The sequence below is a fragment of the Semicossyphus pulcher genome, unplaced genomic scaffold (assembly GCF_022749685.1).
Source record: "Semicossyphus pulcher isolate SPU_LCO1_2020_fin unplaced genomic scaffold, fSemPul1.0.p SCAF_7, whole genome shotgun sequence".
NCBI classification, from domain to species: domain Eukaryota; kingdom Metazoa; phylum Chordata; class Actinopteri; order Labriformes; family Labridae; genus Semicossyphus; species Semicossyphus pulcher.
Window position 1 is genome coordinate 3,287,717 of NW_027211748.1, and position 15,322 is coordinate 3,303,038.

General features: G+C 42.6%; 1 protein-coding gene across 1 annotated transcript in view; it reads left to right on the plus strand.

The window, feature by feature from the left end:
- LOC138611161 (sickle tail protein-like) overlaps nt 1-15,322 on the plus strand; it is a 50,777-nt gene that overhangs the window by 10,213 nt on the left and 25,242 nt on the right. The window contains exons 3-5 of the mRNA XM_069684134.1: nt 12,183-12,369; nt 12,539-12,737; nt 14,170-14,263. Of these exons, the coding sequence (XP_069540235.1) occupies nt 12,183-12,369; nt 12,539-12,737; nt 14,170-14,263 (480 nt within the window). The remainder of the gene's footprint in view (nt 1-12,182; nt 12,370-12,538; nt 12,738-14,169; nt 14,264-15,322) is intronic.

Below are 15,322 nucleotides of genomic sequence, written 5' to 3' on the forward strand. Positions count from 1 at the left end.
AGAGAAGAGGTTTCCCTCATCACTGGCGTCAGGAGAACATCCGTGGATGTGACGTTTTGAAGCGATTAGCAGAACTCACTTCAACTAAACATAGAAAACATGAAGCCACAGCTCCCCGAGGCCGAGCTCCGACTGCAGGAGTCTAAAAACCAAGCTACATCACACACAGAAGGATAAACTGCTGAGACCTCTTCTCTCTCATCTCAAACACACAAACTCTCCAGGATGTAATAAAGATTATCAAATGTGCCAGAAGGACCAACACGACACCTCACAGGATCTCAGGTGAACTCATACAATTCAAGATCTCATGGGTATTGATGCAAAAGCCTGCTGAAGTACAAAACACTAATAACTGCTGTATTCACCTGCTATGATCACAACCTGCTTTAACAACTGCCTGCCGTAGTAACCGCCTGCTGTAATAACCACCTGCTCAGTTCATGCTGCATTGAGGCATATCAAAAGCAGCAGCTGGTATGAACAGATGTTTAGGGTGGCACCATAAACAGGAGTTGTTTACTGATCAGAGAAAACTGGAGGTGAGATTGCACCTGTACATGCTAGCTAACATTAACCTCTGGGCTGGAATGTTTACCGTTGCTTCTCTCTCATTGGCTGAGGGGGTCCAGGTCAGAAAGTACTGATGAAATCAATTACATTTCAAATCCTAAATCTCAAACATGTTTGTAAAAATCTGATGAGTCTGTGTTATCATGCAACAATCATTAAACAATATTAGTACGGCTGCTAACAACACTGTGTTAGCTGGAAAGCTTCTGAGCTGCTCAGATGCATCACTAACATATAAAGCATTCTCAGACATCTTCCCATCGTCTATCTGCTCCTGTTCCCAACCCCTGAAGTCTCTTCTGCTCTCATCATGTGTCTATATTCTTTTTCCATTCTTTTATCTCAGTCAGAGTCTGCTGCAGTGTGCCTCATTGAGCACAGAGAGCCCTGGGAACATCCCCAGTGTATATTTTTGATCTTTCAGGCTACACGTGGAGCCACTTGTCTCTGCGAATAAAACTCATGCTGCAGTTTCTGTTGCTTATTTTAAATCATGCCCACAGTGGGACTATTTGTGTTCATTCCAAGAACAAATCATGCTACAGCAAACAAGAAGAGGGGAGGTTTAATTTGAAAAAGCAGATTTGGGGTCATATAAGGCTGCAGATTTTACCAACAAGCAGAAGAGAAAATGATGTTTGGACACTCTTGAACACTTTCTGTAAGTGCAAGCATGAAATGTCTGACTGCTGCACAGGAGCGATCGAGGTTTTAGAAAGAGAGAACGTCCAGCTGTCTGTGTATAATACGATAACCATGACAAGCCTGGGGAAGGCAGACAGCCACCAGCCTTAATCAGGCTGTGACCAGCTACTCGCAGAGAAGCTGATCAAGTCGTTTCACTCATATAGAACCAAATCACAACTCAAGTTATTTAATTACACTTCACATGTTGGAATTCTACCGTGGGAACATTGGGCCGTCTCGTCACTTTTTGTATAAACTATCTAAACTGTGGACGACAGGTGTTATCTCTGCAAAAGTTAAACGTTTTCAAATGAAACGTATCCGTGGGGACGTAGCCTGCGGCTGGCTAACGTGCTAATGGACTGACTGTCTGTCTCATTGAGGTCCACACTGTGACCAAATATCCACACAGAGAAAGAGAGAACAGCTGAAACATACCTCCAGGCTTTAAGTGAACCAGATCAATCAGACCTGATTTATCAACTAAAGAGAGAGAGAGAGAGAGTGGAGGGGGGTTAGAGGAGGTAAAACAAGGTGTTACAGGAGAAAAAGTGATTCGACAGACACGTCAGTGAAGGTTCACCAAAGTGACTCAAAGGTTAAATCTAAAAGCTAACTGGACGGAGTTGAAGTTATTTTCTTAAGATAAGAAAGTCATTTATTTTGTTGCATTTGTCTCTTCTTCTGTTCCTTCATCACCTCTTCAGTTCTGATTCTCTGCAGTCAGGGTCTCACAGTAATAATGTACATTTATAGTTCCATGTTAACGCTAACATATCTCACATGCTAACATACGCTAATAAAACATGTGAAATATAAATGTTTCCAGTTTCCTTGGGACAGACTTCTTCATTAGCTACAGATGTTCTACTTGTGGTCTTCCTGTAGTTGTTCTCAGCTCTGTGGAGCTGTAGAGAACATTAACTGGGGGCTTCTACAAGACGAGGAGTGAAATGACTTAACACGACGGGATGATGAGTGACAGGACCTGGAGACATCAGCTGGTCAGACTCACGCAGGCTGCAGAGCGTGTTTGTCCCACAGACTGCATCAATAATGGACGTAGTCACTATATCGCCTTTTTGGGTTCTCCCATGTTGGTTGTCTGCTGCCAGAGGTGACCATATTTGGATGAGATGGTGGAGCTGCAGAGCAATGCAGGCTGAACACAAGATAGGTTATCCCAAAAGATGTCCCTTTGAATCTTCTCACATGTAATCTGCGGCTGAAGGTTGAGTAGTGGTAAATGATAGCTGGTGGCTTTTTCGCTAGGAGCTGTGCAGCTGCATGGTGAGGGCTATGTGTTCATCTTCCAAGGCTCCCAAGACACTCACAGCTACACTCACTGTTTTGCTGGTACCCTCAGCTCCTGATGGACGCAGTGCTAAGCCTTTTTGCTTGCTGCGAGTGGCCTATCAATACCTCACATAACGGAGAAAGAAAGGAAGAGGTGAGGAAAGGGGGCATATTTCCGGGTTTCCTGTTTTGCTTCTTGCGACGAGAATACCCGCTTCACAGTGGTGAATATTTCCTCAGTTCCTTTACTGCTCCCTGGAGAGTGTGTGGATTAAAGAGGGCACAGGAGCTCGCTAGTTTCATAAAAGAGTGGCCTGGCAAGTGGCTTTGATGCAGTGTCATTTGATTTGATGCTGTGTCTTACTTTCTGTTTTCTTTGGCTCTCTGGTGAGTGCTCCCGCACATTAAATGATTATCTCCATGAATGATTCAGTGTTTTTGTTGGTACTGAGGGAGTTTCTGCTCTCTGTCCGTGTCTGTCTAGCTCGGGTTCACATTGTAATGCACTGACTCGCCCAGCTCTTCCTTCCTCTCATTTTTATTGGCCCGGAGTCTGCTGCTGTGACTGCCGCGATGCCCAAGTATGACGTCATACTGCTTCAAATGCTCGCGCGCCACTCTGTGTCAGAGATGGAAGACGAATAGTACCGGTGAAACTGCCAAAAGTCGGGGTAGTTAGGCCCTCAGTTTCTGCGTTCATCCCAGCTCAGCTCAGCTCAGCTCCACTTAGCATCAAGGCTGGTACATTTACCACGGCAAGTCAGTCTCCAGGCCGCTGGCTGTTCCCTGACGTGACTGACTGACAGCTGACTTTGACTAAGTTGACAGTTTCAGCACCGTAACAATTTTTTCCTTCCTCTTCCTTGGAAATATTTTTTTTTTTGTTTGATTAACTGAACTGAATATTTGAACAGATTCTCTTCACATCCAGGACATTGAACTGATTTAAAGCCTGTTCAGGATATTTTTCATTTTTCATTCTTCACATTCTTTATTACATTGTTTTATAATTTGGTGTTTTTTGTGCTTTCCCTGATTAAATATAAAATCCTTTTTTTTAAAAAAGGTGCGTTCTATTTTCATTATTATATCTACTATATTGATTGGGTTGTATGAGCAATTCAACTACTTCTATATGCTTTGTGTTGGTTTTTATTAGGTGTATGTGACTTAAAAAGACTTTTGTCAGGGTTTTCCCTGGCTGGCACCCCATAAATTAAAACTGAAATTAAATAACCTAAGTCATACTAAACCGTCACGTGTGCCGTACCTGCACGGCCTCACTGCTAGCCACCGATAGCCATGATTAATGGCCCATGTGCCAGGTATTATACACCTGAGGGAGAGGCTGTCTTAAAACATCATTGAAAGAATTACAGCAGTGTGACACAGGACCTAAAGCTAGCCCTACTGGCTGTGTAAGAACTGCAGCCACATAAAGGCCAGCTGCCCCCATCTGGTGTCGCTTGCAAATGCATAGATTGGGTGTAGATGCTCCCCTCCTCAGGGTGCTCTGTCTAGGAAGAAGGCTAAGAATGTAGATTGTTGGGCAGCTAAAATCGACAAGCTAGCCCAAAAATTTACAGAGATTTACAGATTGATTTACAGAGTAACTTTCAGCCAGCAAGCTCAGTGGGCTGCCATCGTGCTCAGATCCCCTACAATCTTGCTAGATATATTTACTTTATTGATACCAAACCCTTATGGCTCAAGGCCAGCTGTCAGATGCCTCTCCCAGCAGCATATCAGCCCTTGGGAAAGCTGCACTACAGGTAGTGGCCACAAAGATTGTATTAATTGTACAATCTTTAATTCCAATGCCGGCCCCCAGTTTTCAGCATGATCAGACTGACCACAGTCGAGGAACCCACAAAGACCCACAAAGACAGGATATAACTAACCTCCTGGAGAAGGGTGCCATTCAAGTAGTAGATCCTTAGACACTGAAGTGTGGGTTCTACTCAGTATATTTTTTAACCCCCAAAAAAGGATGAATTTCATCCTTCACTGGACTTACAAGGGCTGAATAAATCTGAAAGTTTTACCCTTTCAAACGCTTAGTACAGAAGATGTGCTCTACATGACTAGACTGGGCCTCGCTGTCAATCATACCAAAAGTGTTCTCACAGTAGCAGTGTTTATTGGCTTAAGCTTGGATTCCCTCCAGATGTTGGCCTCTCCAAACTCTGTGGTGAGTGATGAAAATACTGAAGGTTAGAGTTTAACCTAAGTCTAAGAGTCCTGAACACACTGCCTTATATATATATATGTTATGTCCATTAGGACAAGACGCCTGGCTCACCCATGGCCGGGTTGCCTTGTGTTTGCCTTCCCTGATCATCCTAATCTGACCTACTGCGCAGACTGTGGTTCCAAATTATCACACTACTCAGGCTCTGGCTCCAAATGATCACCTACTGCGCAGACTCTGGCTCCAAATGATCACCCTGCTGTGCAGACTCTGGCTCCAAATGATCACCCTACTGCGCAGACTCTGGCAGACTCTCCATGAAAGAAAAACTTATTTAAACACATATTTACACGAAAGCTTCCGGCTTTGTTAAAAGTCATTTTCCTTGCAGCTGTCCACACAGTGTCCTGATTACACTGCAGAGCTGCAGGAAATGTCAGTTTGTGTGTGTGTGTTTCTTTTGAAAAACATCATTTTTTTAATAAAACCTGATTTGAAGAATTATCATGGATCAACTGATAAAGTAAAAATATTCTGCAATGAACCTGATCACACACTCATACACACACACACACACACACACACACACACCTACACACACATAGACATATGTGCAATATGTTACAATCTTGACTTTTATGTTTGATTGTACAGCAACGTTTGTTGTTTTTAAATGTGCTTTATAAATATATTTGGATTTTGGTATTTTCAAAATGAATTCAATTTCTTAAAGACCAGATACTTCGAGTACCTCTCCCGCAGTGAGAAACACTATCAATCAACAGATTCATTTTAAAGAAACTACTAATGGACCTCAAAACAATAAATAAAACCAAATTTTTTTATTTTGACAGAAAACACTGAAAATCTAAGGTTGTAAATCTCAATAATAATACCACAGCATCTATTTAAGTATATACATATACACACATACCCAAACCCATATAAATACATATATCTGCAGTTATGTGTGCATGAGACACAGCAAAAAGCAGAAGAGCAACAAGCCACATTTAACTATAAATGAATGTGTCCCCATTAAGTCTGCACACAGCTGTCATCTATCAGAACACAGAAAGAACAGTGTTGAGGACGAGTTGTATTACTTTCACTGTTTTCAGTTTGTCTTTACATTAGGATGATTCATAAAAACACAAGATGTAAAACAATGTCATTTAAAAAACAATTATTATTCTTTATTAGACTATAGTTCTACAGAACAGAATCAGTGCTGAACATCTTAATGCTGCACTGAGTGAAGAACGCTCTGTTTCGTTCATGTTTCTATAATAAAACATTAAAGTTTACTTTACAGAAGACACCAGGCTGCTTTTTTTCACGATCCAAACCCTTGAAACCTCCATTTTCAGAGAGAAACTTTGTGCTCAGAGGTTGTTGTTTCATGCAGCCAAAGTAAAATGAAGAAATTAAGAGTTTATTCTTAACTTTGTCAGGAGGAAATAAAGTGAGAGATTTTAACTTGTATTATTATACAAGGCCTGGATATCAAATCAGCAAATAATGGAAAAATAATCATATAAAACACGATCACATGATGTTACACAGAAATCAACAGTGAAAGACTTTCCTCTCCCACATCCTTCTCTTATTCTCTTCTTTGTTTTACTGCTCCTAATCCACTTCTGTCCTATTTTTCATCCTTTGTGTGTTTCCTCTTCTACATCCTCTACTCCTTATCTTTTCTTTTTGTCTCATCCTAACTAATTTATGTCCCCTTTCATCCTGCACTTTGTATCCTCCATCCTTTTTTCCTCTTCTACATCCTCTCTGACACAATTTTCCTCTTTTCCTTTTCCTGACCCCCTTCTATTCTCTCTTTTATCCTTCACATTGTTCTCTCTCTCTCCTTTGGTTGCCTTCTCTCCTGCATCCTCTCCTACATCCTTACCTCTGTTTGTCTCCTTCTTACCCCTTCTTACTTCTGTCCTCTCTTTCATCCCTCTCTCCTCTGTTCTCTTTTCCTCTCAGATCCAGGAAACTCTTCGTCCAGACTCTCTTCTTCTTCATCTTCTTCTTCTTCTGTGGTGGACAGCAGCACTGAGCGCCTACTGCAGAAGAAGAACCACACCTCCAGTAGTCTTTTCTGTAACCCTGCCTTCAGTTCAGCTCCTCGCTCTGCCAGCACGTTACCTCGAAGCTCCGCCTCCTCGGCTGCAGGAGACAGGGATAGCCAATTAGATGGCCCGATGATGATGAAGCACGCTGATGTGGAGAGGAAGAAGGAGGTGTTCCTGGATGTCCTGAGGCAGAAGTATCCTCACCATGCCGCCATCATCATGGGACACCAGGTGAGGGGTGGGGGTTAGGTAACATGTGAGAGAACAGGAGAGGAACAGGTTAAAGAACAGTTTGTTAATTAAAGATCAGAACAATACTTCAACTCACAGCTTGGTACTGTTTATTCCTAAAGACACAGTTTGTGATCTGTGCCCCTCAGCAGAAAAGGACAAGAACTGTCCCGTTCATTTTCCTGATGTGTCTTTTCCATCATATAAAGTGAGCTGATCCTGAATGCATCATCTACAATACGCCTGATTACAAATAAACCTTTTATATCCTTTAAGGATGATATCTTTACTCCACAGAATAATTGCCCTGTCATATTATTACTATCTGTTTGTGTGCGTGTGTGTGTGTGTGTGTGTGTGTGTGTGTGTGTGTGTGTGTGTGTGTGTGTGTGTGTGTGTGTGTGCTTGTGTGCGCGTGCGTGTGTATGTGTGTGTATTGCAGACTAACTGTAGTATTTGACTGGTGTCAGACTGTTGTTGTCAGACTGGTAGAGCCAGCATTATTTGTAGAGGTGGAGCAGTGTTGTAACAGCAGACACACACACACATACAGGTGTACAGACAGACAGGTGAACAGAGAGGAGGAGTCTTTAATGGACCTGATTCTGACACTTTGACACCCTAAACAGAAAGAGTCTGACAGAGGCGACAGAAGAAAATAAGTTTATATTTACAGTTTACAGATTTTAACCTCAGTTAGCCCCTTAGTTTAGTTTAGCTTAGATTAGCTCAGATTAACTTAACAGCGACAGTCCACCTGCAGCCTCTCCCTCCAGGTAAGCTCGTTCAACCTGTTTCATTTCAACTTTAATTGAGCAACATTTCCTCTGAATTCTGGCTGTTTTTACTGCTTCAGTTTATAAAGCGTCCTCAGTAACCAGCACTGTTTAAACTGGTAGTTAATATAACGTTACCCACATCTAACTAACCCCCTCACTGTAAGTTTGAGTATGTAGCAGCAGGTTGTTGTTCATGCATTCACCTGCTGCTCTGCTGTGTGAGACTTGAGTTTACCAAACTCCATTTAATTTCTGACTATTTTAAAACAAAGAGTTAAATTAAGAACGTTCCTCCGTTCGGCCTAAGTTTAATCAAACAAGACCTATGTTCTTGTACAATGACTTTATTTCCCTGCAGTGCATTTGAACTATAGCAGCATTTTGGTGAGTGGTGGCAAACTGTAAGCTGACTGTAGAATGCGATATTATAAAATATATGGCTAGAATACCTTTGATTAAATGTATGAAGGAAAAAACAGTTTCCTACATCTACGTTAAGTGAAGACTACAGTACAGTCTCACACCTGTGGAGGTTGGGCACCTGTTAGCCAAAGCGCATGGCCAGGGTAATAAACTTTGTTTATCACTTATCAAGAACCTTTAAAACACTGTCACGGAGTTTGTAGGAATATTGTAAAAAATACAATATGTATGTATATAGATATATATTTATTTATATTTACTGTATATACACACAGACACAGGGAGAACATGCAAAGTCCACACAGAAAGGCCACATGGTGGAACCAGGATTCAACCAGGGGCCGTCGAGCTGTGAGACGACAGCGCTAACCACCAAAGCCAGCTGCAGTTAAACCTTAGAAGCTAACATTAGACGGCTGAAGTTAACGTTAGCGCCCCCCCAGTACCCCTATATTTGAAAAAACGCTACAAAAGTGCCCTCATAGATGCCCCTGGAATAGATTAAAAATGATAAAGTGCCCTCTGGGTGCCTTTCTATTGGATAAATGTTCATGTTATAAAAACATGTTGTTGCGTTGGCCTCCTCACACTCCTACGTGTGAGACAACGTGCCCAGGGGATGCCTCTATTGTTGTCTTTTAAAAATAGTGGCATGGCAGCGTGATTCTACCTCATCTGGGTTGGAGCCAGTAAAACTCTATTTTGTTAGTTTGTTAGCGTGTTAGCATGTTGTAACGTAGACTTAAAATATACCTTAATCATATAACTTAGTTGTCCTCACATAATATGGTTTCACCATGCACTGTTTACATTGCAACATTCTGCACGCTGGTTCACCATGGCATACAGCTGGTGCCTTTTTATTTTTATTGCCCCCACCCCTCAAACAGCCAAAGTCCACCACTGACATTGGTTATGTTTTATATCGGCCAGTCCTGTTTCAAGCCCTGAAAAAGTTTTAAATACCACCTGAGGGCTGAGGGACATGTTTTTGGCTCTTTGTCACATGACAGAGTTTGGATAAAAACAAAAAGAGGTCAGTTTGATGATATAAAGTCAGAGCGGGTGCAAACTGAGAGTTTGGTTCAGAATCACGGAAGGAATATTTCCTCTGTAGAGGATGGATGGAGGAGGAACAGTGTCTGATACCTCTTATACTATAATTTACAGTTAACCAGGAACTGTGTGGGCAGTCTGAGTGAACACTTAGAGCTTTATTAACAAACAGCTGCAGACACATAAAGGTGTGTTTGGTCTCCACCCTGAACAGCTCCTCTGTGTTTACATTGACTTTTGTTCCCTCCAGGCTCCTGTACTGAACTCAGTCTGCATTCAGTGTATACTGTAGTCCATATACTGTACTCAGTCTGTGTTCAGTCATGGCTCACTGTGCACCTTACTCAGTGTCTACTGTGTTCAGTGTGAAGTGTGTGTACTGAAAGATAAAATCATCTTCATTGATCCAATTAACTTAACAGCTCAGAAAACAGTGATAAATAATACAAACAAAGCTGATACAAAAGTAACAAGAAGAAGAACAATATACAGAAATATTATTTACATTGTTTTACTTATATATGGAGATATGGACGGAAGAATGGACTCAGATTACCTGTTGTTGTTGTTGTTGTTGTTGTTGTTGCTGTTGCTGTTGCTGTTGCTGTTGCTGTTGCTGTTGCTGTTGCTGTTCAGAGATCAGGTGACCATTTAAAGTCTCTTTGTTACGTTCTGCTGATTCTGGATGAACATTTTTTAATCATCTACGACAATTTAAGGATTTTAAATTAACTGCATTTTTTATTTACTGGAAACTTTTAATAAAAATACTGAAATAAAACCATGTACATGTTAAATGAAACAGGTGACATAAAGATGAATGATGTAAAAGTAACTGAAAGTCATGTCGACCGGATATTTAAAGTTTTAAGAGAAACATTTGGTCATAAATCAACAAGCAGTGGTTTATTAATTCATCTGTTTATATTCTTTCCTCATTAAACTGAGTGGGCCGTTGAAGCTGAAGTTTTTAGTTAATTACTCTGATAAATGCAGCACAACGCCAGAGGAACTGATGTTCATCTTCTATCACTCGCAAACAGTAACACCAAAGAGACTCAGTGATCATGTAGAGGAGGTGGATTCACACAAAGAATTACCAGGGTTATACTAACAGATGACCGCGTACGTGGACGCACATTTAAATATTTACTTATCAAGAAAACATTCTGATTGCATGACTGTATCTAGAAGACTCAGAGATGTCTGTGGTTTATTTGGATATATTGATCACTCATACTTGACAAATGTAAAAATATGCTCTTTTTAGTTCTGTGGTAACAAGAGGAAAACATCTCAAATCTGTAAGATTCAGAAGTTTAATATTCTATATTTATGACATCAAAAAGAAATGATGTAAATCAGTGTTGAAGTTGAAAAAGTGATTTTTCAGGCAGGTCTGCTCTCACAGGTGAGGCTCATTCAAACATCCCTGTTCTGTGTCTGAGAGTGTGCAGGTAATGTGACATCACTAAAAACATCATAGTTTTTAATACGACAGCAGGAGGGGAAGTCATCCAGACTGTGTGTGTATGTGTGTGTGTGTGTGTGTGTGTGCGTGTGTGTGTGTGCGTGCGTGCGTGCATGCGCGTGTGTGTGTAACAGGAATGTACAGCAGTGTTTCATGTTGTGTGTGTGCCTCAGGCAGTCCACAGTTATCCTCGTCATGCGTTCTGTCTGCAGTCATGTGACAGACAGATCCAGGCTGATCCAGCCATCGATCTGCTGTGACCTCATGCTGACCTCAGGAACATTAAACCAGTTAATTAATGCAGACCTGAAGGTGGCGGAGGAGTCGCTGAGGAGATGGATGAAGATGTTCTTCCTTCATGGGGTTGTTTTCTGTACGTGCAGCAAGTTGCATGATGACCTGTGTGAAGGGTGAGGTCATGTTTACTGGCGTGCAGGATGAGGTCATATCAGCCTGAGTGCAGCGTGAGTTCACACAATGCAGCATGACTGCGACTCACATTGACCCAAGTGCCGAGAGGGCATGTTGAGCCCAGTGTAGCATGAGGTCTTGTTGACCTTTGTAAAGTGGGAGGTCACGTTGACCTGATTTCATCATTAGGGCACATTGACCTTAGTGCAGCATGAGGTAATGTTGAACTTTCACAAGCGAGAGGTACAAGCATGTATAAGAACGTGTCAGAAACATGAACACTTGGACATAAATCAGCATGATAAGAACTAACTATAATGACAGAAACCATGTTTGAGAAAAATGTATTTGACGTGTATTTTGATTTTATAGTTTGACTCATGTCCCATCTGTTAACATGGAGGAGGCGGGCTTTATGACATATACTGCAGCCAGTCAGCAGGAGGCGATAGAGAGGGTTTGTCTTCACTTTTAGTGAGCTGTCTATGGTTCAAGACAGAGAGACATGAATGTCAGTGAACTGCAGAAATGTTGTAGTTTGTCCCAAAGACCACCATGAAACCATATCTGTGAAAACTCGTGTGTGAGGCTCAACATAACTGATGCCAGCTCTTATAGATGTTTAGTGATGAGGTCATCAGCAAGTGGAGAAGGGGACTGAGTGAACAGACCCTCACAGATGTACAATAAATAGAAGTGAACTCATAGAGGATGTCTTCGGAAATGAAAGCAGCTCAAACTGTAGAAGTTATTAATAGTCTATAAACACTGAGTCTAATACTTATACAATAACACAATAATTGGCTGAGTAACCTGGTAACTGAGTAAGCATGGGAACAAAGCCCCTCGTTTACAAGCTAACAGCTAATTACAACAATGACTTCAACGTTTAGGTGTTACCGGTTTGTAGAAAATTAAAACTTTGCTGAAGCTGCAGAGATTGAGCTGCAGGCGTACAGACAGACTCTCTCCTCTCTCTCTTCCAGCCAGGCAGTCCCTGGTGCTCTGACGGCCCCCCCTCTGCAGGAGGTCTGGAGGAGCAGCAGGACCCTCAGGAGACCATGTCTGATGGAGAGCTGCCACCCCCCTCAGACCCCTTCACACGGGGCTGCAAGACCAGAGCAAGTCTACCTGTGGGCAGGTCAGGAGGTCACACAGGAGAGAGGCAGCATGGTGGGTTCACACACACATACACACACATATGCACACTCAAAGATATCTATCTTATCTTATCCTATCTATCTATCTATCTATCTATCTAAAATGTTGAATTTCAAACTAAAGAATCCAGACAGAATAACTCGTGTCAGAGACTAACATCCTCTGTCGCTGGCTGTCTCAGGTATGCTGTACCTGCAGCATGGGGAGGAGACTAAGCAGGTGAGGATGCCGGCTGAGATCAGCAGTCGGGACACTCTTCGTGCTTTGTTTGTCACCGCCTTCCCCCATCAGCTCACCATGAAGATGCTGCAGTCTCCCAACGTGGCAATCTACATCAAAGACACAAGCCGCAACTTCTACTACGAGCTCGAGGACATCAGGTGAGTATGATGATGTGATAGGACCATTGTAGATAGTAAAAGTAATGCCAGGTGAAGGTACGACTCTCAATTTAAGATTAAAGTCATACATTTACAAGAGAAACTTTCTGAGATTACAAAGGCAAAAATCTAAGAAAAGAAATCTGACTCCCTGTCAGCCCATCACCCGCAGGGAGAGGCGTGGAGGTGTGGTTTAATGCAAGCCTGGCAGCAGGCAAAGATAGGGACCTTGAATCGCTGACAAGCACCTGGTCTAGGGTTACTGTGTTGGAGTTCTCCCCGGGGAAAGACATGGTCGCAGGACGTGATTGCAGATCGCAGGGTGAAGGAAAGCCCAGGGGTCTCCTGGAGCATCAGATGGGTGACCAGGAGGTCTGTGGCTTCGTGTTCAAGAAGGCAGAAAAACGGGTGTGGGCGGAGTTGGACTTTTGGTTGACCTGAAGAAAGTTCTGGCAAACTGTTAGATGACTCGGGGGGGCAGCCTTCACCTAAATCGGACTGGGCATGTCGATGAGTGTTAGAAACGTTTAACATATCCGGTCGATTAACGTTCCAACCCTCATCTGTGGTCATGAGCTTTAGGTAGTGACTTAAAGAATCACAGATACAAGCAGCTGAAGTCAGTTTCCACCGCAGGGTGTCTGGGCTCAGCCTTAGAGTGATGAGCTCAGACATCCGGAGGGAGCACGAGAGAAAGCGCCAGCTGAGGTTGCTGCTGAGGATCTGATCAGGATCCTACTGGATCCTTCAGGAGAAGCTGGAAAACATTGTTCGCAGAGGAACTTCTGGAGTCTGATAATTAATTGCACGTGATGGTTTTGAATCGGCCGCCGTCTCAGCAGAAATAGTAAGGATGACAGATGGCTCACCCCTGAGCAAACTCTGCTCCACAAAACAATGTTATGCCCGTGCACAGTTGAAGAACACGCATGTTGACGTAACCAACTAATTATTGAATTCAATTCGTTAGAAAACTAATGTTGTCATCGATTTTTGTCGACGACGTTGACTAATCGTTGCAGCCCTATTTGGAATCACATGCTGGCTAGCTAATTCTTGGCTCATTTGCGGTCAGATAAACAGCACGTCCCAATCAGGGAGGAGATACAGAATGAAATAGGAAACAACACACAGTGTGGCCCACATTATATTTTAAACATTAGTTTGTCCTTTTCAGCACTCCGCAAACACTGAGAAACTGATACAGTGGAAGGACACTGTCGAAGGGGTCAAAGGTCAGAGCAATAGTACCACAGCATAATACTCAATCAATACTTAAGAATAATGTGGTCCAGCCTCTGCTGAGCACTGTGACAGTACAGCTCAGTTGACTCTCTATGTGTTAAACACTTGTGAATGCTGGCCCAGCCTTTGTGTCTCTTTGCAGGACCTCAACACACTTCAAACATGTGTGTGTTCTGTTTTCTTCCAGAAACATCTCGTCACACTCCTGTCTCAAGGTTTATCATAAAGACCCGGCACACGTGTTCAACCGCAACGCCAGACCTGTAATCACAGAGGGGAGGGTGAGTCAAACACTGCTTCTGTCCTTCATTCATTCATGTGAACAGGCTCTAAACAGACAGCTAACAGGCTGTCTCTATACACTATAGTGTGAGACTGACATGAGCACAGACAGGCTCAACAAGACCACAGTAAACAAGTTGTTGCCCTTTAATGATGCAGTCGCCTCTGGGCTGCTCAGAGACAAGCATGTCACCTTGTTTTGACCGTGATTACAGCGTCTTCTGAGATAACCACAGTCACGTTAACGTGGCAGCACAGGGACATCCACTCAACATCCACTCAGCATTAGCAGCATGGGTCGCTGGTTCAGCTCAGTGGGTAGAGCAGGTGCACCATGTATAGAGGCTACAGCCCTCGGCCCTTTGTCATCCCAAACTTTCTTGTCAATCACCAGCTTTCCTGTCAATAAAAGCAAAATGGCCAAAAGTGATCTTAAAAAAAAAACATTAACCAACATCTACTCAACATCCACTCTGTCTGTCACAGACACACTGTGGGCCAATGAATGTTAAATGCATCGGGGAGAAAGGTGGTGATACACATATCAACTTTTACATCAACATCAACAGACAACGTCAACATCAACAAGCAACATGATGAGACACAGGGCAACGAGGCTCTCTGTACTCCTCTGTTACCATAGCAACTCCAAGTACGACCGCAATCTAAATTTAAATTAATTCAAATGTGTTTTTAGTTTATAATCAATTGTTTTTACCTGACAGGTGTTCTCCACACAGTCACTCACCAGAGTCGTGTCTCCCCGGCATTGTTCAGAAAATGTTTCAAGCCAGAGAGATCACATGACCCCAAATCTGGGCTGTGATTGGAGCATTTGTGCTGTAAGTCTGTAAGTTGACCACAAGAGGTCACTGCAGATCTGACATCAGATCAGAGGTGGTTGACCTTTTTCAATCTTAAAGTGTACAGTCAATATTAAACATTGACGTTTTCTGCTGATGTTGATGTAAAGGTTGATACGTGTATCACCACCTTAACAGATATGATTATTCTGTTAGTGACGCCTTCATGAGACGTGTTGAGCTAAATCGCAGCTC